General features: G+C 43.4%; 1 protein-coding gene across 6 annotated transcripts in view; it reads right to left on the minus strand.

The window, feature by feature from the left end:
- Nucleotides 1–27,189, minus strand: part of LOC133477513 (inactive rhomboid protein 2-like) — a 53,661-nt gene that overhangs the window by 23,433 nt on the left and 3,039 nt on the right. For 4 of the 6 annotated variants that reach the window (XM_061772338.1, XM_061772335.1, XM_061772341.1 and 1 more), the window contains exons 2-4: nucleotides 6,136–6,285; nucleotides 384–535; nucleotides 78–261 (exon numbers count right to left, since the gene is read on the minus strand). In XM_061772338.1, coding sequence (XP_061628322.1) covers nucleotides 78–261; nucleotides 384–535; nucleotides 6,136–6,273 — 474 coding nt within the window. In that variant the 5' untranslated portion in view covers nucleotides 6,274–6,285. Of the gene's footprint in view, nucleotides 1–77; nucleotides 262–383; nucleotides 536–6,135; nucleotides 6,286–21,547; nucleotides 26,138–27,189 lie in introns of all 6 variants that reach the window. The other 2 variants (XM_061772336.1, XM_061772337.1) reach the window with 2 other exon arrangements.

The following is a 27,189-nucleotide window of genomic DNA, read 5'->3' on the forward strand; positions in this document are numbered from 1 at the left end:
GTGACATCATAGGCAATCCATCATTTTGATTAGAAGTCCATACTCTAGCTCTCTCTCATGTCTTATTGACGGAGTACCTTAGGCATCTTGTGTGGGGCTGGTGATTCCAGGCTCTGCTCCATGCTCAAAGCTGTGTCAGGCTCTCTGTACTGGGCCTTCAGCTTGCCATAGCGTTGGCTGCAGTGGCGCAGACTCTTCCTCTGCCAAACCTGCTGCTTGGTCTCACAGTCTTCTCCAACCCCGAACCACTGGGCTGTATTTCTACAGATACAGAGAAAAGATGGCAGACAAAGCTTTACCTAAAAATAGTCCATCAGAGAGGTCAGATTTTGTAATAAGAGCTTTTGGATCAGCGGTGAAGAAACAAACAATATGCTCTTTACTTGCGAATACTTTGTGAGAGTGAGGTCTGTCTTCCAAACTTTTCCCTTCTCTCTGAGGCTGACAGGCCTCCATCTCCTGTTCCGCTGATACTCTCTGACACAGAACTGGTTGCTTGGCCACTCGTCTTTTTCTTCAAAGACGGCCGAAGGGGCTGACGACACCAGAAATAAAGGCAAACATTTTATACAGTTGTTTGAGTAAAACAGATGGGAGAAGAAAGTTTGAAGTTCCTTGGGAAAGGGATGAATTACAATGTACCATTATTAAGCATTTCTGGTGGAAAGGTTAAGAGCGTATGACTTTCCGGTGTCCGTTTGTTTCAAGCTACTGGGATGCCATCTCATGGAAAATAACATCATTCTTTAAATGTGTGACAATACTTCAGTGCTGGTACTTTTCAAGGTCGAAATTTCATCAAATGTTTGTATATGTCCTTTTTAAAGATGAAGCCATACCTCTTCCAGTGAACACAGCACTTCTTTTATGTTCAGCAATTCAACTCGGCTTTTTATTTTAACACATTTAACAGTGACACGGTACTACAAAGGTGATAGTTAACAAAGACAATTTTGCCATGGCAACAGGAGGCGGGTGGAGCTCCGTTTCCCTCTGCCTTCCTGTTCGGCGTTGCTTGGCTCCGGCCAGCTGATCCAGCTGCTCTTCTCACGAAACTCAGGTCACAGGGATCAAGAAACTCTCAAGCCGTGGGACCATTGGCCCTGCCAGTAGTCGATGCTTGTCATTATTAATATTATTATTTTTTAATTATTGCTATGTTTTGTGTTAGGGCGGCACAGTGGACGACTGGTTAGCAGATCTGCCTCACAGTGCTGAGGACCCGGGTTCAAATCCGGCCTCCCCTGTGTGGAGTTTAATTGTTCTCCCCATGCCTGCGTGGGTTTCTTTGGGTAGTCTGGTTTCCTCCCACATCCCAAAAACATGCATGGTAGGTTAATTGAAGACTCTAAATTGCCTGTAGATGTGAATGTGAGTGCGACTGTTTGTTTGTTTATATGTGCCTTGCGATTGATTATCTGGCAACCAATCCCCGGCCCCGCAAGTGCCTGCTTGCATAGAGTCCATGAAGAAAAAAACAAACAAACAAAAAAAACTTGCTACTTGTAAGTGGTTCATTTGCAAAGAGTAGTTTGCAAAAAACGATAATGGAGCGAGCAATGTGAATTTAATACATACTGTATGTTCTTAATTAACACAAGCGATATGATGAGATTTTTCTTGAAATCTACTGGCTCCTTGAAAATCAATAATATTTGGGCAGAAAAACTCAACTCCACTGAGATTAAAATGTTTATATATTTTTTTTGTAAAAGACAAAACATTAACATCTGGAGCAAGTCCAGTACAACTGCAGTGAATACAATACAATGCAATAAAGTAAAGTGAAGATACTTTACAACCATAACATGAAGTGACTGACTCATTTAGTTGGTTAGGGTAATGAGCTTCCTGATTGTAAAGTTAATGGGGCTGGAAGTAAGTTAAAAGGGAGCTGATGGGGACAATAAATAAATAAATTCAAAGGAAAATAAAACTAACTGTTCAAAGAATTTTGAATAGTTAATACAATATCATAATCAAACAAATGAAAGATAATGGAACTCTGTATAACTACACATTTTTGTATAGTGAAATATTTGAATTTCTATTGTCCATCTATTTTCCGACCCGCTTATCTTCACAAGGGTCTTGGGTGAGCTGCCGCCTATCTCAGCTGACTTCGGGCGAGAGGCGGGGTACACCCTGAATTGGTCGCCAGGCAATCGCTGAGCACACAAAAACAAACAACCATTCACACTCACAATTCATACCTACGCACCATTTAGAGCCTTCAATTAACCTACAAGGCATGTTTTTGTAATTTGGGAAGAAACTGGAGTACCTGGTGAAAACCCACACAGGCACGGGGAAAACATCCAAACTCCACACAGGCAAGGCCGGATTTAAACCCAGGTGATCAGAACTGTGAGGGTGATGTGCTACCCGGTCGTCCACCGTGGCGCCGATTAGTCTTATTTAGTTCATAATCTATTGTTAATGAAAGCACAGGGTTTTAGCATAAGCATTACAGTAACCACTATTACAAAAGAATACTTTTTAACAGTGAAATGTACCCATGCAAGCAAACATTCTAAAATGTTCAGCAAGCTTGGGCTGTGGTTGTGTCAGTGGATTAATAAAAAAATATATATCAAGCTACTTCAATTTGTTTTGTGTCATGTGTGCATGCCTGGAGGACGTTTTTATTATTGTCTGCAAAATATATTTTTTAAACCATTTAAATTGGGGCGAGTACAATATAAATTTTTTAGATTTAACAAAAGTTCTTATTGGACTGGCTTACAACCTTAAGTACACTATGGAGCACAGACTTTCCAAATAAAATGTTTCTGTTCTTTTTTAAGGGAATTAAAGCACACGAGAGTACGCATGGTTTCTACAGTAACAGCTCTTCAGGAACAGTTTAAATGTAGCAACATGTGCCATTAAACAGTTAACCTTTAACTCAGTGGTACTGAAATGCCATATTTGCATTGAGAACAAGAGGTCTGCAGGGGGGAAATGTTTGGCCTCCTGCCTACAAACTAAAAGGACAGCTGTCCAACATGCCCCTCTGCTCTGGCAAACAGAGAGATTAACATACTTGAATGTCCAATACTGTTTCAAAAATACTCTCTCGTCGAGTTTCTTGTTTTTATTCTAACTAGAATGATATCAGTCCTGCATTATTGGTACAGAGAGATTTTCTTCTGCTGCTTGTCATATAGACCACTATACTCCCAGAGAATGTCTGCATCAAGTTCAGACACAGTGCTAAGAGGTCAGTTACAACACAAATTAAAATAGTTTTGCAGAGGTGAGTAAGGATGATGTAAAGAAGTACAGAGATCTGGTGCTGGGGACAAAATGGCGGACGAGGCACGGGCCTCGTAAAGTCGAAACATCGTAGGTCAAGTACGTCGTAACTCGAGGACTTCCTGTACTCTAAATTGCCCATAGGTGTGAATGTGAGTGTGAATGGTTGTTTGTTTCTATATTTCCTGCGATTGGCTGGCGACCAGTTCAGGGTGTGCCCCGCCTCTCGCCCAAGGGTTGCTGGGGTGGGCTCCAGCACGCCCGCGACCCTAGTGAGGATGAGCGGAACGGTAAATGAATGAATGAATGAATTTGCACTCACTTTAATTGGGTAAATTTAAACCACATATTTTGAATACCTCAATTCAATAGCAATAAAATACTTACAAAACTTGGATAAAGTTTACCACACATTTCTGATTACATTTCAAACAGAGCACCTGAGTTGAGGTGGGGGCTAGTATACTTTGTGTTCCTCAACATCCATCCATCCATCCTCTGATCCGCTTATCATCACAAGGGTCGCGGAAGTGCTGGAGCCTATCCCAGCTATCGTCGGGCAGAAGGCGGGGTACACCCTGAACTGGTTGCCAGCCAATCGCAGGGCACACATAAACAAACAACCATTCGCACTCACATTCACACCTAGGGGCAATTGAGAGACTTCAATTAACCTACCATGCATGTTTTGGGGATGTGGGTGGAAACCGGAGTGCCCGGAGAAAACCCACGCAGGCACGGGGAGAACATGCAAACTCCACACAGACGGGGCCGAGGATTGAACCCCGGTCCTCAGAACTGTGAGGCAGACGCTCAGACCAGTCTTCCAACGTGCCGCCCCTCAACATCCATGTTCTCTCTTATTATATTTATTTCACTGATGCAGGTCTGCCTATTTTGGTTACGATCATCGCCTGCCACCGTGGGGGACCTAGGTTCAAGACCCCGACTGGACCATCTGCCTACATCCCCCGGACTCACGGCTGTGGTGTCCTTGAGCAAGACACTGATACCCCGAAATGCTCCCTGGGCGCTTCAGCTGCCCCCTGCTCCAGTGTGTTCCACTAACATGTGTATGTGTTCACTGTGATGGGTTAAATGCAGAGAACAAATTTCGTGTGAATGCATGTATGTTCATGGCAATAAAAGGTGATTCTTTTTCTTCTTCTGCAATAAAATCATTCCGTTTTTTTACGATCATTGGGCTTTATCTTGTCAACTCAAATGCGACCAGATACACTCGTTACCGTGGCGACGACAACAAGAGTGGAGCGAGCCTACGGTGTTATAATGACAAAATGGGGAAAAACGTGTGTTGGTGGTCACCGGTGCTCTGGAGAGGAGAGGACGTTCGTTTAAGGCTTGCTTGAGGTATGTTCCCGTACTTTGAATACGATACGGCTCACAAGCAGGCAATAAAATGTTATGTAGCCGAGCAAGCTAGCGGTAGCACGAACGGTTGTACGTAAACATGCCGCCGTTCTGTCGAATCATGCTCTAAAGTTTTGGTGTGGGTGAAGTACTTTAATTAAAAATAAAGTAATTAAATTACAGTAAGTTAGCACCCATTATTTCTGTCATGTAATGTTGGTTTGACCTGACTGATTAGAATGCATGATCTGACGAGAGCAGTGATGTCCAACCTTTAAGGAGGCAAGGCACATATTTTACAATTGAAATATCTCACGGAACACCAACAAACAAAAATGTCACAAAAAGTGGAAACATTAATTACTGTATTTACTTCCTGCCATCTAATAGAAGACCATTCATTTGTTCTGTCTGTCAGTATGCCTCACTGGCATAAATAGAGGAATAAAGATACATTATTTATTGTCAATATAATTGTTGGAGCAATTAAGTACACAAGTATATACAGTAAATGAACAGGTCATTTAAATAGACACATTCCTCCATCTTGTGATCGGATCGGTGATCGGTTTGTTAAACTCGCTGATCGGCCCCAAAAATCCAGATCGTGTAAAGCCTAATTCATTCATTCATCTTCCCTTCCGCTTACCCTCACTAGGGTCGTGGGCGTGCTGCAGCCTTTCCCAGCTATCTTCAGGCGAGAGGCGGGGTACACCCTGAACTGGTCGCCTGCCAATCGCAGGGCAACATATAAACAAACAACCATTCGCCCTCACATTCACACCTACGGGCAATTTAGAGTCTTCAATGAACCTACCCTGCATGTTTTTAAGCAGGAACAAATCTAAATAATGATCAACGTTTAGCTAAGGTTGTTTTACCAAATAGTGCATTTCTCTTTGTTGTTCTGTTTGCTTTTGTGCTGATTCGCTAGCTAACAACCAGTCAGCGTGATCAGTTGTCACCGATGAGCGCCGCCATTTTGTGCTGACGAGCCGATGACACTTGAGCCAATTAGTGGAGCATGCATGCGTCAAGTGATGCATATTGGATTATCAATGGCTTTTAGGTGGATTTTACTAAATTTTTCTTGGTAACTCTTTTAATTGTTGTCAAATAGATGGTGTAGGTAACATTTACCCTAATTATTAGGGTATTTTACCTATCTAAAATAATAATGTAAATTTTAGATGATTTTTATGGACTATATTTACCACTCTCCAAAATATTTTTTTACAATGTAGGTTTAGGGGTGCGTTAGTTTTTCACACAGGGCCAGGTAACTGAATAGTTTTTTTCTTCCCCTTAAGAAATGAAATCACCATTTAAAAACAGCATTTTAAGTTCACTTGGGTTATACAGTATTTGTTTGATGATCTTAAAGTGGGGAAACTACGCAAAAATATAAACATTTGAGAATGGCGCCAATACTTTTTCACAGCACTGTATACTGTATAATGTAACATTAAATGTAAACTTCATGGAAACCCTTCAAAAAGAACCAACCTGTTTAGTGGGGTCATGGGACATCATCTCTTTCGGTGTAGGTATTGCTATGACCAGACTGGGTGGCTTCTTGCTCTTTAGACGGCTATCAGACTGGTTCCCATTCGGAGGCGGCTCTTCTCCCTCTTGCGATGGCATCCTGATAATGTTCTGGAGAAGAGAAAAACATTGTAGTCACTCATTTGGTCCAGTCTTGGTCAAATAAATGAATATTAAGTGATTATTTAGTCTAAAAACTCCTGAGGGCCATAAAATACCAGCTAACATTTTCACACATAAGTGGTCATTGAATTGTATATTAAAAAAAAAAAAAAAAAAAAAAGAATTATGCTGACGCGTAAGAAACCGATTTGAAATAGACAAGTCACCAAGGACCTCAAAAGTTGATAGAAGAGCAAAGCACTGAAAGCTAAATATGATTTAATTTCCATTAGTATCGTTTGCGACGTCTCTCTCTCTCTCTCTAACTCACACACACACATCTAGAAACCCAAAGGAAACTATTCCATTCTATGCAGACATACACAACAGCAGTAATTGGAAAGAAAAAAAACAAAAAACACTGCCAACTTTTTTTAGGAAGCCTCTAAGGGGGTCTTGAAAAATCTTTTCACTAACAGAATAATAACATCCCACACGAATGATCAACAGCCAGACAAGACACAGTATTATAATGGATTAAGCTGCAATTTAGTCAGATGTATGAGTGTTTATGCTTGGTTTCTGTTTCAATCATGGAATTCAATTAATTATTTAATTTGAAAATATGTTGATAGAAGACACACAGATGGGAATCCTGCTCTCGGTGTGAAAACATTGTACATTAAATGATTAATACTATAATTAGTCTACACAAAGGGCGGCACGGTGTCCGACTGGTTAGAGCGTCAGCCTCACAGTTCTGAGGACCCGGGTTCAATCCCCGGTCCTGCCTGTGTGGAGTTTGCATGTTCTCCCTGTGCCTGCGTGGGTTTTCTCCGGGCACTCCGGTTTCCTCCCACATCCCAAAAACATGCATTAATTGGAGACTCTAAATTGCCCGTAGGTGTGAATGTGAGTGCGAATGGTTGTTTGTTTGTATGTGCCCTGCGATCACCAGAACCACACCACGTTTTCCCCAGTTTTATTACTACATGTAAATATTTGTACTTCGATTCTCAGTGTTGACGGCACGGTGGGCGACTGGTTAGCACATCTGCCTCACAGTTCTGAGGACCCGGGTTCAAATCTGGCCTCACCAGTGTGGAGTTTGCATGTTCTCCCCGTGCCTGCGTGGGTTTTCTCCAGGTACTCCGGTTTCCTCCCATGTCAAAACCTGCGTGGTAGGTTGAAGACTCTAAATTGCCCGTAGGTGTGAATGTGACTGCGAATGGTCGTTTGTTTGTATGTGCCCTGCGATTGGCTGGCAACCAGTTCAGGGTGTACCCCGTCTCCTGCCCGATGACAGCTGGGATAGGCTCCAGCACGCCCGCGACCCTAGTGAGGAGAAGCGGCTCAGAAAATGGATGGATGGATGGATAGTCTGCACAAGGGTAGGAAAATATGGCTATTGGTTACATTGGTTACACTTGACGCTACTTGCAGTCTTCTGTCCTTACGAAAGTCACAGTCAAGAGGAGAACAAGCAGTTTGTCTATTTCCTCCATCCATCCATTTTCCATACCGCTTATCTTCACTAGGGTCTCAGATGAGCTGCCGGCTATCTCAACTGACTTTGGGCGAGAGGTGGGGTACATACACTCTGAACTGGTCGCCAGCCAATCGAAGGGCACATAAATAAACAACTATTCACACTCATATTCATACCTGCGGGAATTTTAGAGTTTGCAATTAACATACTGTGCATGTTTTTGGGATGTGGTCGGAAACCCACTGTTAAATATATTGTAGAAGTTATCATTTATTTGCTTAGCTTGCATTAGTATTATGGACGATTTTGAGAAAGGGAGAAGATGACTCAGCAGGAATCATCAGAGAGAAGGACGTGGCCGGGACGTGGCAGGTGTTGGTCCCATGTTTTCACCTTGAAACCCTATCCTTAGTGTGTTCTGTCTTGTAGCTTAGTATCTTATGTCTTGTAAACTTAGAAACCTCCCTATTTTCAAATAAATGCAGGAGCGACGTGTGCATTACCACATTGTGTCAGAGCAGTTGTGGCAGCCTTGACGGGAGAAGAGAGCAGTTCCACAATTGTGTTATTTCATCCATTAACTCTTAAGGTCCCACATGCAGTGTCTGCTCTCCTATTGCAAACGAATATGGCGTTTTTATCACCTGCAAGACATTTATCTTGCATGGCCATCTTGCTGTCACAACCACATTTGACTGTTGAGCGATGCACAACCTTAAATCCAGCCACACTAATACCCTTACTTGATGAAGGCACGCAGCATGATTGTCAGGAATTGACTGAACAAGCTGCTGAATTAGTAGCATTAACCGAGGCATGGAAACTAATGATAAATAAAGATGGTACAATCTATACTGATAGCCAATGAGTATTCCACAACAAGAACGCAATTATTGGGAAAAACAAAGTGCAAAACTACAAAATGAAATGTACATAAGCACAGAAAAAAAAAAAAAAAAAAAAAAAAAAAAAAACCTATTCAAATGGGCTGCTATATTGAGCCATGCTGTGTCACGTCTCAACCGGAGGGATGGTGGCACAGATAGATTGACACTTTACAGCCCTAAAAAAAAAATAGCAGAAAGAAACACGTGGGTTCATGTAACACACTGTAAAAGAGTCATTTCAGCTGAGTACTCAAATAGGGAAGGTGAGCAAAAGTCTGATAACGGAGCGGGAGCAGATGTGTAGATTCTGAAAACGCTTGCTGGTCAGTGAAGAAAAAAGACACCAACCCTTTTAGTGAGAACTCAGCAGAAAGGCACACCCACGTTGGTTATAAGATTCGATAAGTTGTTACGTAGCAACTTTGGCTACTATGGTGTTGGTTTTGTTTTTGTGGAACATGGGATGTCCCACCCTAAATGATACAACCAATTTTTTAGATAGAAAATCACCTACCAACTGGACCAATATGACGAACCCAATAATAACAAATTTTGAATCATTAACTCGTATCAAAAGGAGTACAGCTGATGATCAGAACTGTGGGCATGGCCTCCAAACGCGGCAAAACGGTTTAATATTTTGTGCCCCCCAAAATTAAGCTTCTTTAATCATAATTCCATATGCGGCTCTCACCAATGATGCTCAAGAGAATGGGCACCCAGTGTGTTTGATGGTGAGCTTGTGGGCCTATTCTGGCGGTAAAGATCCCCACTTCCAAGTAGCATTGTGTTATAGGAACCGTGTTAAACCAGAAATGCCATTGAAAACTTCAAAGAAACGTGGACAAATTTTAATGGTTAACAACATAACTACTGATGATTGGTTCCTTGTTGTCACAGGAGTTTCAGGACAAAATAACAATTGGTTACTATTGGTGGAACAAGCAGCAAATGTAACGAGAAAAGATTGTGTGGTTTGCATGGGTCCCAGGTCTTTGTTGCGCATAGTTCCGGCACAATTATCACAAGATTGTATTATTGCATTAATGAACGCTACTGTACCAACTGAGAGGTGTAAATCATGGCATCCTCTATATCCCGTAACAAAAGGAGATAAACACAAACCGATGTTTTCTACTTTAGTAGCACCAAATAATTTCACTTGTATAAACATGATTAGTAAAGGAAAAAAATTAGGACCACTGAACGACACACAGTGTAAAGTAACCTTAAAGGTCGGACCAAATTTTGTGCCAGTATCACGGAGCGACATCTGGTGGTGGTGCAGAGATGATACCCTTGAGGACTTGCACGCTGTCAGAACTAAGACAAGGGCGTGCAAAATCCTCTCGGACCCTCCCCACCCCGGTCACTAGCTCTTCCAGCTCCTTCCCTCAGGTAGGCGCTACCAATCAATGCAAACTAGAACTAGTAGACATTCCAACAGCTTCTTCCCTCTTGCAATCAACTTCTTAAACCGCTAACCTATAATTCCATTACAACAAGCTGGCAATTTTTTGACTTGAGTTCGTTGTCACATTTCTGTGGGGCCAATTATGTATTACTCGTGCACTCGCTGTAGTTGTCTCGCCATGCTGCACTATTTGCATATACTGGCCACTCATGCCAGAGTAGCATCTGCTCCATTTGCACACTGATTGAGGAGTATCTGTAACATTTGCACAACCATTGTCCCAGATTATCGCACTACTCGTCACTTTAAACTGCATACACTCCTTGAAGTCTCAGCGCCCTTTGCACAATGGTCATTGCACCGGACTATTGCGATATTAGTCATTCGAACTGCTCTAAGTGCTGGAGGACTCTGCATCTTTTTGCACAATTGTTTTTTGTCAATGTCTTTATGTCTCCAAAGTGTTCTGTAAATTGACTGTCTGTTGTACTAGAGCGGCTCCAACTACCGGAGACAAATTCCTTGTGTGTTTTGGACATACTTGGCAAATAAAGATGATTCTGATAGACTGTTTGATAGATTACCTAAAGATATAGCTGGATTGTGCGCTATTATCACTTTGATATTGCATGTGTCAGTATACCCTATGCCTGTTCAAGATTTAATGGAAAGGGCACCGATGTTTTTGTCCAATCTAGAACATAGACAAAAAAGAGATTTATCCTGGCAGAGGCAAAATTATCCAACATAAAACATACATCGACGCCATAGGTGTTCCTCGTGGGGTTCCTAATCAATACAAATTAGCTGACCAAGTTGCAGGAGGATTTGAATACTTCATATGCTGTTGGTGTACGATTAATAAAAATGTTGATGGGATAAACTATATCCACTTCAATGTACAGAGATTAGGAAATTGGACTCAGAGTGGGTTGGAAGCTGTGCATGACTAGCTCAAGGACGTTCCAAGACCGCATAGCTGTCGACATGCTCCTCGCAAGTATGTATGTTTGCGGTATGTTTGGAGAACAAACAATACTGCTTCAGATGGCAGCTTGACCAGAGCCATCGATGGTCTACGGACCCTCAATCAACACTCCTTGTGGGACAGCTGGATGGACGTTTTTGGTAAATACAAAACCCTAATTTCACCAATATTGATATCAATTGCTGTTTTTGCAGCCATTCTGACATTGTGTGGATGTTATTTTACCCCATGCATTCGGGCTTTAATCAGTAGAATAATCACCACAGCAATTACCCACATGGAACCGTATGGAGCATATGTATCCTTTATTGGAGGTTGATAATAATGATGATGATGATGATGATGATGATGTTGTTTTACCTGATTTGTTTCCTGATCCAGGTGATTACGATGTTTAAACTACAACATTCATGTATGACAAGTTTACTCTGAGTGTAAATGTATTTGTTTCATAAAAATGATTCTACAGTTTAAAAAAAATCGAAATGAAGTGACTGTAAAATGATATGAGAATTTGTGCAAATACATGATAAACAGGAGGGAAATGTTAAATATATTGTAGAAGTTATCATTTATTTGCTTAGCTTGCATTAGTATTATGGACGATTTTGAGAAAGGGAGAAGATGACTCAGCAGGAATCATCAGCGAGAAGGACGTGGCCGGGACGTGGCAGGTGGTGTTGGTCCCATGTTTTCACCTTGAAACCCTATCCTTAGTGTGTTGTGTCTTGTAGCTTAGTATCTTATGTCTTGTAAACTTAGAAACCTCCCTATTTTCAAATAAATGCAGGAGCGACAGGAGAGATTGTTTAGAGCGTGTTGAGAGGCTGTGATCTGAACAATCTCCCATACGCCCTCCTCATGAGAAAAAGAAAGCAGCGTCTTCATTCCTTTTGTGTCTATTTTTTATAATGTTGGGTAAGATAAATCCAACACCCACACAGGCACAGGGAGAACATGCAAACTCCACACAGGCGAGGCCAGATTTGAACCCAGGTCCTCAGGACTGTGAGGCAGATGTGCAAACAGGTTCCACCGTATCGCCTTGTCTATTTCATTGTGCTCAAAATATCTCGTAGCAAGACACTGATTACATCTGCAGTAATCAGAGTAACTACAAAAGTCATCCTAAAGTATCCCAAGCTCATCCATTATGTCATTATGGTTTAGACAGCTTTGACATTGTTGTTGAGTCGTGGTCCAGAAAATCAATGCGGCACTCGTGGTGTGTGTGTGTGTGTCAGTAATGGAAGCATCAGGGAAACTTGACACCAGGTTAGTCAATAGACTACATTTCCTCGAGACTGACCAACATTATTTCACTGACTGTGCACGCCCACCACCCATTTTAATTTTTAATGACCATTGTGGTTATGTTTCAATTTCTTCCACTTCAAATGTATAAACATTTCAAGCTTGATCTAAAATCTTAATTCAGTTCCATTGAGAAGAGCAGATGGGGGTACATACCCACCCACCCACTTAGATAATGAAATAGCTTTACTAATGGACAGAGTGCTCTAGTGGTGGCGAGTCTAACGCAGACCACAGTCCATATCCTCTCCTCTCAAAGGATAGATAACGTTTTAACTAGAAAATGTACACACTTTGGGGTGAACAGAGCGTGTTTGGGAGTGTGTTGCAGCAGGGTTTGCACAATAGAGTTGACAAAAAGTAGGGATCGTTGTAATAAAATTTGGGGTTTTCTAACTTTCTAAATTGCCCAAACTGACATAAGGACGAAGAAATTGGTTAAATTAATTTTGATAGGACCTTTTTAAAATTTTATTTATGAGAACGCTAACAGTCGACACGGTGAACGACTGGTTAGCACATCAGCCTTACTGTTCTGATGACCCGGGTTCAAATCCAAATCCCGCTACCACTGGGCAGGAGACGGGGCCCACCCCAAACTGGTTGCCAGCCAGTCGCAGGGCACATATAGACAAAAAAAGATTCACACTCACATTCACATCTACGGACAATTTAGAGTCTTCACTTAACCTACCGTGCGTGTTTTTGGAAGGTGGGAGGAAACCAGATTACCCGGAGAAAATCCACGCAGCCACGAGGAGAGCATGCGAACTCTACACAGGGGCGGCCGCATTTGAATCCAGGTCCTCAGAACTGTGAGGCAGATGTGCTAACCGGTCTTCCAGTGTGCCGCCCCAATATTTACAATCATTAAATAAAATTATAATATACATTTACTGTGTCAATCCCCGGCCCCGCCTGTGTGGTGTTTGTGTGCATGTTCTTCCCGTGCCTGCGTGGGCACTCCGGTTTCTTCCCACATCCCAAAAACATGCATGGTGGGTTAATTGACGACTCAAAATTGCCCGGAGGTGTGAATGTGACTGCGAATGGTTGTTTGTTTGTATGTGCCCTGGGATTGGCTGGCAACCGGTTCAGGGTGTACCCCGCTTCCTGCCCGATGATAGCTGGGATTGGCTCCAGCACGCCCGTGACCCTAGTGAGGAGAAGCGACTCAGAAAATGGATGGATGGATAGTGTTTGGTGCATGACATAAATGGATGGTTTGATTCTTTGTCGGATGTGGGAGAGAACAAAGCCACCTACTAAATGAGGTCATAGATTCCAAAGAGTCATATGTCAAAGCAAAGCTGAGGGATCTCATTGGCATTATCAATTTCTAATCATGTGAGCAGAAAAGTAGCCTTTCCAACAAATGCTTCATCCTAACACCTTCATGATGCGGCCTGTGCTGTGTTCATTCATTCACAGCTGTTGCAAATCCGCACAGGACAAAGTGCATACATAGTACAAATGAAGGCTTCATTAGCTAATGGCCAGCCCCACTTGGTCCAAGCACAATATATAAAAGGCGCCTTTCCATTACAAGTTCCAGAAGGGCCTGGCCCCACTCTGCCCCGGCCTCACCAGACTGCACCGGACCATTGCGCAGAGTGCCGACCCACCCACGCACATTGAGCGATTGCACAACTCTTCTGATTATTCTTTGCACTTCTCTGTCAGAAATCTTGCGAGGAGCACCTGATTGAGGCAAATTTATGGTGGTATGATTGGCTTTCCACTTACGTATTATGACGCCAATTGTGCTCACTGGAACGTTCAGAAGCTTAGATATGCGCCTGTAACCAATACCATCGTTATGTTTTGCAACAATTACTTTGCGAGGGTCTTGAGACAGCTCTTTGCTCTTACCCATCATGAGATGTGTCTTGACTCACACCTTGGCAATGAGACCTTTTTGTAGGCCATCAATTAGGACTGAACCAGCTGATATTCATTTGCACTGACAAAGGGCTGGATTCCTGTTTGATTATTGATAGATTTTAGGTGTTGTCTTGGCTTTCCATGCCTTTTTGCACCTCCCTTTCTTCATGTGTGCAATACCTTTTTCATATTTTTACACACAACTTAATTTCCGATCTTATTTGTTGTACTTTCTTTGTGTGGATGGATTACTTGGGTTGTTCCCAACATCTGGTGGAATTTTCAGGTCAATAGCACCTTTGGAAGTATATTGAGTGAGAAACATGGTGAGGTGTTAAATACTTATTTCAGCCGCTGTATAATGAGAAAAATGGTGACGTTAAATATTTCAGCCGCTGTAACAAGGATAAGAAAAACTAAGAAATAAAAGGCATCACACATAGCTGCTTTGAAGACATCCAAAATTTCACCCACAGTGTATTTTTGGCATGTTTTACACTCTGACTCAGGGTTGAGAAACAACACAAGGCGCCTCCACATCATTGTGCATTTCTGCTCTTTTCCTGAGTTTTACTAAAGTGCAACTTCCACAGTTGCCAAGATGAATGTTGAAATGCAGCTCAAAATGCAATACAATTTATAGCCCCTCGGCTATGAAAGAAAAACCCACAATGGTCACAGAAATAACTTGTATCTGACAAAAGTATTAATAAATTAATGTTTTATGGAAATTAACCAGTGAAAATCAGACGTTGCTTTTTAATTATGGTTTAACAGATTTATTATTAAAAAAAAAAAGTAAAAGACCATATGAAACAGGCCCGGACAAAAATGAAAAAATATTTTGTTGCACAACCTTTTGAGGCAATCACTGCAATCAAACAATTTTTGATAACTTTCAATGAGACTTCTGCAACTCTTAGCAGGTATTTTGGGCCACTCTTCATCAGCAAACTGCAACCAGTTGTCTCAGGTTTGAAAGGTTCTTTCTGCAGATGGCATGTTTCAGCTCCTTCCACAGATGTTCAATAGGATTTAGATCACGGATCATCGTCATTTTCCTGTTGCAAGACCCATGACCTGCGACTGAGACTAAGCTTTCTGACACTGGGAAGCACATTTCTCTCTACAATACCTTGATAGTCTTTGAAATTTTATTGTATCCTGCACAGATTCAAGACAGATTTAACAAAGCAGCCCCAGAACATAACAGGGCCTCCTCCATGTTTCAAAGTAGGGACAGTATTCTATTCTTGGCATGCTTCATTTTTGGATCTGTGAACATAGAGCAGATGTGCCCTGCCAAAAACTTCCAGTTTTGTCTGGTCTGTCCACAGGACATTCTCCCACAAGCTTTGTGGCTTGTCAACGTGTAGTTTGAAAAATTCCAGTCTCGCTTTTTTATTATTTATGATTTATTTGTGCGCCTTGGTCGTCTACCATGATGACTCAAACAACAACAGATGGTGCAATCCATTTACCTTGACCTTCTAGTTCTCAAGTTCTTGTTGGTTGTTCTGGGCTCTTCTGTTACCATTTGCATTATCAGTCTCTTCAATCTGTCATCAATTTTCCTCTTGCAATTTCCATCCAGTCCTGTTAAATATCTGAATAATATGTGCAACTGCAGTCACGGGAACATCAAGCTGCTTGGAGATGGTCTAATACCCTATACCTTTAATGTGCTTATCTTTCATTTTCTTTCTAACCTCCTGAGACAATTGTCTCTTTCGCTTCATCTGGTCCATATTTAGTGTGGTACACACCATGTCACCAAACAGCACAGTGATTACTTATCACCCTTTAAATAGACTCACTGAGTGATTACAAGTTTGAAGACACCTGTGATGCTAATTAGAGGACACACCTTGTTTGTCCCCATGGTCAAATTATTTTCAATCTTTTCTCGGAGTACCATAATTTTTGTCCAGGGCAAAAGACCAGTGCAACAAATACAACACTGGCTGATCTGATGAGCAAAAATGTTGCTTAAACGTAAGAGTAGCAATAGAGGATGTCTTCTCCAGAGGTGGGTATAGGAGCCAAATATTGTACTCAAGTAATTGTACTGGTAAATGACAATAATGTGACTCGAATAAAAGTAAAAAGTAGTCCTCCAAAAAATTACTTGAGTAAAAATAAAAAGTACACAGTGAAATAATTACTCAAATTTTTTAGACCACAGCATGAACATCAATAAAACTTAAAAAAACTAAATAAAATGTGAATGTGTGTGTGTGTGTATGCACAGCCAAAACTACAAAGATACATCTGCAATTTACCGCAAGGTGTTTTCTCAAGTTATAAATGGGCTGAAATATCCACGTTTTGGCAGACAGTGCCAGAAAAAAATACGGCAATACATGAAAGCTGTTTTTTTTGTTCGTCTAAATATAAACACGACGAGTAGCGCGCCGTTGCCTTCATGGTAACAATGACCTTTCCAACATGGCCGCCACGTAGGCACGACAATCAGACGGGGTGGCGTATCTATTTTTAAAACGTATGCCCGGGAAGCCCAATGGAAGACATTGTGTGAGTTCATGTGACTTTCCTTTGTCGTTTGATTGGTGAACTAGACTTAACTTAGACTAGCGACGCCGACCCCCCCCGCCCCTCAGGAAAAACTCATTGGATCTGTACAATTCACGTAAATGGCCTATTTTGAGTTCAACACGGCGAATTTCGCCGAAAGCCAACTGATTTGCATGTATGTTTCAAGGGACCAAAGGTATTGGAACAGACATTACGAAATGAACTTAAAGTGAATAACATTTCATATTTGGTGGCATAACCCTTACTTGCAATAACTGCATCAAGCCTGCGACCCATTGACCACCAGACTGTTGCATTCTTCATTTGAAATACTTTTCAAGGCCTTTACTGCAGCCTCTTTCAGTTCTTGTTTATTTCTGCGGATTTCTCCCTTCTGTCACCTCTTCAAGAGGTAAAATGCATGCTCTATTGGGTTAAGGTCTGGTGATTGATTCTATTCTGGATTATCGGGGAAAACAAAGGGCGGCGGGATATGCCTCTATATCAACGAAAAATGGTGTACGGACATCACGGTGCTCAGCACACACTGCAGCCCACATTTGGAGTCGCTATTCTTAAACTGTAAACCATTCTACTCGCCACGTGAGTTTGCATCATTCATACTGGCTGGAGTCTATATAACGCCTCAAGCTAACACGAACGCCGCATTGCTAACGCTCGCCGATCAAGTCAACGAAATTGAAAAAAAACACCCCGACTCACCCTTCATTATTCTCGGGGACTTTAACAAAGCTAAACTCAACCACGAACTCCCTAAATACAAGCAGCACATCGACTGTCCTACCAGGGAAAATAATACTTTAGACCACTGCTACACTACGGTAAAAAACGCATACCGTGCTATACCTCGTGCAGCCCTGGGCGTCTGATCACTGCTTAATTCACTTAATACCGACGTACAGGCAAGAACTTAAATGTGCGAAGCCTACAGTGAAAACAGTCAAAAGGTGGACAAATGAAGCCAAGATGGAACTTCAAAGCTGTTTAGACTGCACAGACTGGAGTGTCTTTGAAAATTCAGCTGGCAGCCTGGATGAATATACGGACACTGTCACAGCCTATATCAGTTTCTGTGAAGATGTCTGTGTACCAACAAAATAATTTCGCACATTCAACAACAATAAGCCGTGGTTCACTGCTAAACTTAAGCAGCTTCGCCAAGCTAAGGAGGACGCATATCAGAGCGGGGACAGGGCCCTGTATAATCGAGCTAGAAACCAGCTGACTAAAGAAATTAACATTGCAAAGAGGATCTATACAGCAAAGTTGGAAAATAAGTTTAGCGCAAACGACTCTAAATCAGTCTGGCATGCATTCCAATCGCTGACTAATTACAAGCGACGATCCCCCCAAGCTGAGAACAAGGTTGTGTCCTCTCTCCGCTGCTCTTCTCTCTCTACACGAACGACTGCACCTCAGTGAACCCGACTTTCAAACTCCTGAAGTTTGCAGATGACACCACTGTCATCGGCCTCATCAAGGACGGTGACGAGTCTGCATATCGACAGGAAGCGGAGCGGCTGGAGCTGTGGTGCGGCCGACACAACCTGGAGCTGAACACGCTCAAGACTGTAGAGATGATCGTGGACTTCAGGAGGCATCCTTCGCCACAGCTGCCCCTCACGTTGTCCAGCTGCCTTTTGTCAACCGTCGAGACCTTCAAGTTCCTGGGAATTACAATCTCCCAGGACCTGAAGTGGGCGACCAACATCAACTCCGTCCTCAAAAAGGCCCAGCAGAGGGTGTACTTCCTGCGGCTTCTGAGAAAGCACGGCCTGCCACCGCAGCTGCTGAGACAGTTCTACACAGCGGTCATCGAATCAGTCCTGTGTTCTTCCATCACAGTCTGGTTTGGTGCTGCTACAAAAAAGGACAAACTCCGACTGCAACGGACAATCAAAACTGCTGAAAGGATTGTCGGTACCCCCCTTCCCACCCTTGAGGACTTGCACGCTGCCAGAACTAAGACAAGGGCGTGCAAAATCCTCTCGGACCCTCCCCACCCCGGTCACCAGCTCTTCCAGCTCCTTCCCTCAGGTAGGCGCTACCGATCAATGCAAACTAGAACTAGTAGACGTTCCAACAGCTTCTTCCCTCTTGCAATCAACTTCTTAAACAGCTAACCTATAATTCCATTACAACAAGCTGGCAATTTTTTGACTTGAGTTCGTTGTCACATTTCTGTGGGGCCAATTATGTATTACTCGTGCACTCGCTGTAGTTGTCTCGCCATGCTGCACTATTTGCATATACTGGCTACTCATGCCAGAGTAGCATCTGCTCCATTTGCACACTGATTGAGGAGTATCCGTAAAATTTGCACAGCCATTGTCCCAGATTATCACACTACTCGTCACTTTAAACCGCATACACTCCTTGAAGTCTCAGCGCCCCTTGCACAATGGTCATTGCACCGGACTATTGCGATATTAGTCATTCGAACTGCTCTAAGTGCTGGAGGACTCTGCATCTTTTTGCACAATTGTTTTTTGTCAATGTCTTCATGTCTCCAAAGTGTTCTGTAAATTGACTGTCTGTTGTACTAGAGCGGCTCCAACTACCGGAGACAAATTCCTTGTGTGTTTTGGCCATACTTGGCAAATAAAGATGATTCTGATTCTGATCTAGAAGCATTGTATACTTACTCCGAGACATTAAATATTTATAGATTCTGTCCAGCATAGGCCTAGTACAGTGGTCAACATCTCTATTTATACTTGTAAAGTTGTTTGAAATTCAAGTTAAAATGTTGCTTCAAACATGTACAGTTAAAGGATTTGTGATGGTGACATGTTGATAAACTTAAAACAAATCATAACAGTTTACATATTTTTGTGGGAAAACTATTTGGAGATTAGGTTCCGCTGTATTTTGTAATAACCATGATGATGGAGCTAAGGATCATTTCACGTTACAAACTAGCACTTCTGATGTGGGTATATGTGACTGTGTGGTAATTTGGTAGTTTATTGCACAACATCCTTCCTCCTGCGACACTGCCTTCGTCATCCTCTCTTCCAGTGGGGTTATTAGGTCAAATGTTCTTAATTATTGGCTGGTTGGTGAAAGGCTCATCTTAGAGGAGCATGAAGTATGTTAATGTGTGTGTGTGTGTGTGCATTATTGCTTGTGTCTGTTGCTTGTGTATTATGAGTTTGATTAACCATTAATTATTATTTTGTATATCGGTGATTATATGTGTGTTGAAAGGACCCCCTTGAAAATGAGATGATGCATCCCAAGGGGCTATCCTTGAAATAAACATAAAATACATACAAAAATAATACGCAATATAAAATATATTTTTCTATAGAAAAGGCAGTGGTCCCAAAACCTTTCAGCGCCACTGACCATTTTCAGGAGAATACATTTTTGTTTATTTACACCATAGCGATAAATAAACACGTTATAGTATATGATATCTATTATCTACACACTCCGGTTGTATGCCATACTTCGACAAATGTTACGACAGAACGACAACAACACAGGAACGTAGTGTCATGTGTTTGTGCGCGTTTTCTTACTTTTATGATGCAAAACGCTCTCATTAGCACATAGTTGCTGTCCGCAAATTAATGGACGTAATAATCAAGTGGGTAGAGTAGCCAGATATTGTACTCAAGTAAGAGTACTGTGACTTGACAATAATGTGACTCAAGTAAAAAGTAGTCCTCCAAAAAATTACTTGAATCAGAGTAAAAAGCACACTGTGAAAAAACTACAAGTACTGAGTACATGGTGAGTGACTTCAGATTTTTATTAATCAGAGCATGAACTTCATCCATCGATCCATTTTCCGTACCGCTTACAGTCTTAAATTAACCTACCATGTATGTTGTTTTGGGATGTGGGAGGAAACCACAGAGTACACAGGCATGAAAACCCACACAGGCATGGGGAGAACATGCAAACTCCACACAGGCAAACCCAGATTTGAACCTGGGTCTTCAGAACTGTGAGGCAGATGTGCTAACCAGTCGCCCACCGTGTCGCTACATGAACATCAATAAAATAAAAAATAACTAAATAAAATGTGAATGTGCAAATTCTGATATTGCTGTGTGTTGTTTTACAGTTATTGGTGATAAAATAGGGCTAATGTGGGCTAAAATGCACAGCCAAAATAACAACAAAACATTAAGAATTTACCGCAGGGTATTGTCTCAAGTTAGAAGTGGGCTGAAATATCCACGTTTGGGCAGAGAGTGCCAGACAAATACTACAATACATGAAAGCTGTTGTTTTTGTTTGTCTAAATGTAAATACGAGTCGCGCGCCATTGCCTTCAATGGTAATGACGACCTTCCCAACATTCGATTGACCTTCGATTACCCGGGCAGGCTTATATAGTGTTAATACTTATGCCCAGGAAACCCAATAGAAGACGTGTGCAGTCATGTGACTTTATTGTGTCGCTTGATTGGTGAACTACACTTAAACGTCAGTAGCGCTTAAATGGATTGGACCAAACAGCGGCCAACGCGGAAGTCGAAATCGTTGTCTAAACAGATAGGTCGAGCACGAAATAGTTGATAAATAAGCAATAATTGATAAATAAAAGTAGCGAGCAGCATATAGATCATTGTAACGAAGTAAAAGTACTGTTTCTTTTTAACATAAATACTCGAGTAAAAGTTAAAAAGTATGCAGTATTAAAACTACTTTGACAAGTACAATGTATCCAAAATGCTACTTGAGTAAATGTAACGGAGTAAATGTAGCGCGTTACTACCCACCTCTGATAATAATCTGGTGATGAAGCTTCAGATTGTCGCTGCCCTTGTTATTCGCTGCCATTCCATGGTCCCGCTGCCGGCGTTAGCTTTGTTAGCTTTTCCTGTCAAACGTGTGTTGCGGTTTTTCCTTTCGTTATCGTAACATCCTGTCTCGGCCTGAACAGGTCAGTGATAAAGTATTTTGGTCCGAAAATGCGCTTACTGACCCCGGACCACCGTTAATGTTGGAGCATGAAAACAGGCACTCGTGCAAGTGCGACCACATTTTTACTCACACAAACTGAAAAAAAGGGTCGCATATCTGACCATTTTGATCGCAGTCCCTAGCTCTGGACTGCAGTTGTTATAGTCTCTGTAAAAAAAAAATTATTGAAAATGATGGGTTTGGCTGACTTCGTGACAACACAATGACCTTTTTTGCATACAGTTCTCCAAACACTATAAAAACGTGTACATGTTTTTTTTCTTTTTTGTGGTGGTGAATGCTGGAAACACACTTCCTGTGTTTGTGTGCTGTATTAAAAGACAGACTGAAATTTACAAATTTAACGGTGCTTTGAACTTTTACACAGTATTGTATTGTTTTAAAATCTGTCCCAAACTGTTAAAATGCAATTTCTCAGTCTTCATTAGCTGTTTGTGAGATGTTGTGCTCGCGCACTACATTTGCTTACATCCTGTGCATCTCCTGGGGGCTAACCCCGACCCCCAACCCACGTCCATCAAACCTAGCGATGACCTTCTCTCCCCTATAATGATCGCGAAACATTTACCAAAGATGATTGTCTGAAACATTTTGACGAATTCACGCATTCTTCACTAGAAATCAAGCTTTCCTTTTTTTTAACCTTATCATAAAGAGCTATTTAAGTCTGCCTTGTCGTTGGCTCAATGCGGAACTGACCCTCATCACTTCTTAAATAGTCATCACTTTCCTTCAGAGAGCTTCTGAGTTAATAAAACTGTATCATTCACTGCCAGTCCTCCATGTTAAAATGGGTATTTTAATTCAACAGCCATCAATGGTAGCGATAAGGCTGTGAAGCTATTCACTGTAAATCCAGTCAGTGCTATTTGGAGTTTGATCCATGTCTCAATATTTGCAATATAAAAAACCTCAAATAAGCTCAGTGATGGCGGCCGGTGCACCTGACTCCAAATGCAGTAAAACAAAAAGTACAGCATAAATATTTGAAAGCCACACTGACTAAACACACACACGCCAATCTGATCAAAAGATGGAGTAATATGACTATTTAAATGACTTGTTCATTTACTACATATACTTGTGTACTGTATACTGAGTATCATCAAAAGTATTCTATAGCATTTTAGAGAAAAGGTAAAACAATGACCTCTAGGGGGCATTCAAGGATTGGCCACTGACATAAGTTAAAATTTTCAGTCAGGTCAGACCAACATTTCAACATGACAGAAATAATGGGTGCTAACTTAGTGTAATTAAATTACTTCATTGTAATTAAATGAATCAAAGACCCCTTATGATGACGACAAACAATGGACTCGGTTTTCCCTTGCCCGGACGCAGGTCACCGGGGCCCCCCTCTGGAGCCACGCCTGGAGGTGGGGCTCGAAGGCGAGCGCCTGGTGGCCGGGCCTGCATCCATGGGGCCCGGCCGGGCACAGCCCGAAAGGGTAACGTGGGTCCCCCTTCCCATGGGCTCACCACCTGTGGGAGGGGCCATAGGGGTCGGGTGCAGTGCGAGCTGGGCGGTGGCCGAAGGCGAGGACCTTGGCGATCCGATCCCCGGCTACAGAAGCTGGCTATAGGGACGTGGAATGTCACCTCTCTGGCAGGGAAGGAGCCCGAGCTGGTGTGTGAGGCCAAGAAGTTCCGACTAGATATAGTCGGACTCGCCTCCACGCACAGCTTGGGCTCTGGGCTCTGGGCCCCTCTCGAGAGGGGTTGGACTTTCTTCCACTCTGGAGTTGCCCTCGGTGGGAGGCGCCAAGCAGGTGTGGGTATACTTATTGCCCCCCGGCAATATGTTGGGGTTCACCCTGGTGGACGAGAGGGTAGCCTCCCTCTGCCTTCGGGTGTGGGGACGGGTCCAGACTGTTGTTTGTGCCGATGCACAAATGAGCAGTTTAGAGTACCCATCCTTTTTGGAGTCCTTATCGGAGGTGCTGGAGAGCGCTCTCGCTGGGAACTCCATCGTTCTGCTGGGGGACTTCAATGCTCACGTGGGCAATTACAGTGAGACCTGGAAGGGTGTGATTGGGAGGAAGGCACCCACCCCCCCACACCTGATCATAACCAGAGTGGTGTTCTGTTATTGGACTTCTGTGCTCATCACGGATTGTCCAAAACGAATGCCATGTTCAAGCATAAGAATGTCCACACGTGCACTTTGCACCAGGATACCCTTGGTCGCAGTTCGATGATCGACTTTGTGGTTGTGTCATCTGACTTGCAGCCGCACTTCTTGGACACTTGGGTGAAGAGAGGCACGCATGGCTCTGATGGTGGGGTAAGATGCCAGTCCGACCTGGCAGGCCCAAATGTATTGTGAGGGTCTGCTGGTAACATCTGGCAGAATCCCCTGTCAGAAGGAGTTTCAACTTCAGAACTTCACCCACGTCCCAGGGGAGGTGCGGACATTGAGTCAGAGTTGACCACGTTCCGCGCCTCCATTGCTGAGACGGCCGACTGGAGCTGTGGCCGTAAGGTGGTCGGTGCCTGTCGTGCCAGCAATCCCCGAACCCGTTGGTGGACACCAGCGTTGAGGGTTGCTGTCAAGCTGAAGAAGAAAGCCATTCAGGCCTTTTTGATCTGTGAGAGCTGATGGGTACCGGCTGGCCAAGTGGAAATATCAGCTTTGGTGGTCGCTGAGGCAAAAACTCGGGCGTGGGAGGAGTTCGGTGAAGCCATGGAGAACGACTTCGAGGAAATTCTGGTCCACCATCCGGCGCCTCAGGTGGTGGAAGCACCATCAACATTGTGTATCGTGGGGATGGGGTACTGCTGACCTCTACTCGGGACGTTGTGAGTCTGTGGGTAGAATACTTCGAAGACCGCCTCAATTCCACCGACACGCCTTCCCATGAGGAAGCAGAGTCTAGGGTCTCTGAGGCGGACTCTCGTATCTCTGAGGTTGAGGTCACCAATGTGGTTAAAAAGCTCCTCGGTCGCAAGGCCCTGGGGGTGGATGACTTTCGCCCGGAGTTCCTAAAGGCTCTGGATGTTGTGGGGCTGTCCTGGTTAACATGCCTCTGCAACATCGCGTGAACATCGGGGACAATGCCTCTCGATTGGCAGACTGGGGTGGTGGTGGGGGAGCGGAGGGTTGTGTTCCAAATACAGGGGGAATCACACTCCTCAGCCTCCCTAGTAAGGTCTATTCAGGGGTGCTGGAGAGGAGTCGAATCTCTGATTCAGGAGGAGCAGTGTGGGTTTTCGTCCTGGCCATGGGGCAGTGGACCACCTCTAACTCCTCGGCAGGGTCCTTGAGTGTGCATGGGAGTTCACCCAACGAGTCTATATGTGTTTTGTGGACTTGGAGAAGGCGTTCGACCGAGACCCCCCAGGGAGTCCTGTGGGGGGTTTGCTTTGGAAGTATGGGGTACCGGACTCTCTGATACGGGAAGTTCGGTTCCTGCACGACCAGTGTCAGAGTTTGGTCCACATTGCTGGCAGTAAGTCGCACTCATTTGCGGTGAGGGTTTGACTCCACCAAGGATAATCTTTGTCACCAATTCTGTTCAGAACTTTTATGGACAGAATTTCTAGGCACAGCTGAGGCATAGAGGGGGTCCGGTTTGGTGACCTCAGTATTGCATCTCTGCTTTTTGCAGACGATGTGGTTCTGTTGGCTTCATCAAGCCGTGATCTCCAACTCTCACTGGAAGTGTTCGCAGCAGAGTGTGAAGCGGCTGGGACGAAAGTCAGCACATCCAAATCTGAGACCATGGTCCTCAGTGGAAAAAGGTTGACGTCCCCTCTCCAGGTCGGGGATGAGATCCTGCCCCAAGTGGAGGAGTTCAAGTATCTTGGGGTCTTGTTCACTAGTGAGGGAAGAATGGAACGGGAGATCGACAGGCGGATCGGTGCAGCGTCTGCAGTGATGTGGACATTGTATAGGTCCGTTGTCGTGAAGAAGGAGCTAAGCCAAAAGGTGACACTCTCAATTAACCGGTCGATTATGAATTAACTGCGGTCAATTATGAATTAACCGTTCATACCCTCACCTATGGTCATGAGCTGTGGGTCGTGACCGAAAGAACAAGATCCCGGATACAAGCGGCCGAAATGAGTTTCCTCCGCAGGGTGTCTGCGCTCTCCCTTAGAGATAGGGTGAGAAGCTCGGTCATCCGGGAGGATCTCAGAGTTGAGTCGCTGCTCCTCCACATCGAGAGAAGCTAGATGAGGTGGCTCGAGCATCTGATTAAGATCCCTCCTGGATACCTCCCTGGTGAGGTGTTCCGGCCATGTCCCACCGGGAGGAGACCCCAGGGACGACCCAGGACACACTGGAGAGACTACATCTCCCGGCTGTCCTGGGAACACCTCGGGATCCCCCTGGAGGAGTCTGGACTTTCCTGCTAAAGCTACTGCCCCCACGACCCGACCTAGGATAAGCAGAAGAAAATGGATGGATGGATGGACAATTCTGATGTGAAATTTTACTACCATTTCATCTGTAGTATGAGAGTACACTGCAGTAAGGGACCAGCTGGCGGTACGACTCAATAAAGGGCATACTGTGCTTGGACAAGACCTTTGTTAGATAGTCACTTGGTACAGTGAAGCAACAGCCGGCCTGCTAATAAATTTCACACAAATTCTTTTAAAATGTGGCTAAAATGTCAGCGCTGCTCAGTCGGTATCATTTGACCATGACAGAGCAAGCAGTGATTAGGCCAGCAGGAGTGCAGTCAGAATGAATAAAAAAACGTGGGTGTGTGTGAGTTTCTGTAGTGTCTCAACAATCAAAGCTACCTCCAACATTCTTCACTTCCAAACAATAAAATCTCCAGATATCAATGACTCAAAACCTTTGTTATGTTTTTTGGCTGACATTAGCACATAATAAAGTCAAAATTAAAAATAAAGAACCCACTAGTTTAGTTGCACGATCAAAGAATAGAAAGACTAGATTCTACTTAACCACGCCAGAGGCAGTGCAAAACATTGCACCATTCCCACAAGAGTTGGCATGCCCGAACCTGCACACATGCGACGGAGGTTTAAGCATAGCCACAACCTTGTTTCTCATCCAGGAGCTTCTCAACATATAGAGAACACAACACAATGAAAGTATCCCTACTTGGAAACAAATCCTGGGTTATTTTTTGTTTAAGGGTTCATGTGTTTATTAGTAGTACAAACATCACTTCACTGTTGTGAGCTTCACTTCAGGGCTGCTGCTGAAACACTACCGGTGAGGTTTCTGAGTCAGGAATAGTTTCCCTGTCAGCAGCAGAGCAGAAGAGCTCTTAGTTGCCAAATTCATACTTCATGGCTTCTAAAGCCATTGAATGTCTTTGCTCACGCCACATAACTTCCTGTTTTAATTTAAGAATGCTGAAGGGGTGATTTACCCCCTACATGTCATAACTGGGCGGCACGGTGGCCGACTGGTTAGAGCGTCAGCCTCACAGTTCTGAGGTGCGGGGTTCAA

Source organism: Phyllopteryx taeniolatus, chromosome 4 (genome assembly GCF_024500385.1).
Source record: "Phyllopteryx taeniolatus isolate TA_2022b chromosome 4, UOR_Ptae_1.2, whole genome shotgun sequence".
Lineage (NCBI taxonomy): Eukaryota > Metazoa > Chordata > Actinopteri > Syngnathiformes > Syngnathidae > Phyllopteryx > Phyllopteryx taeniolatus.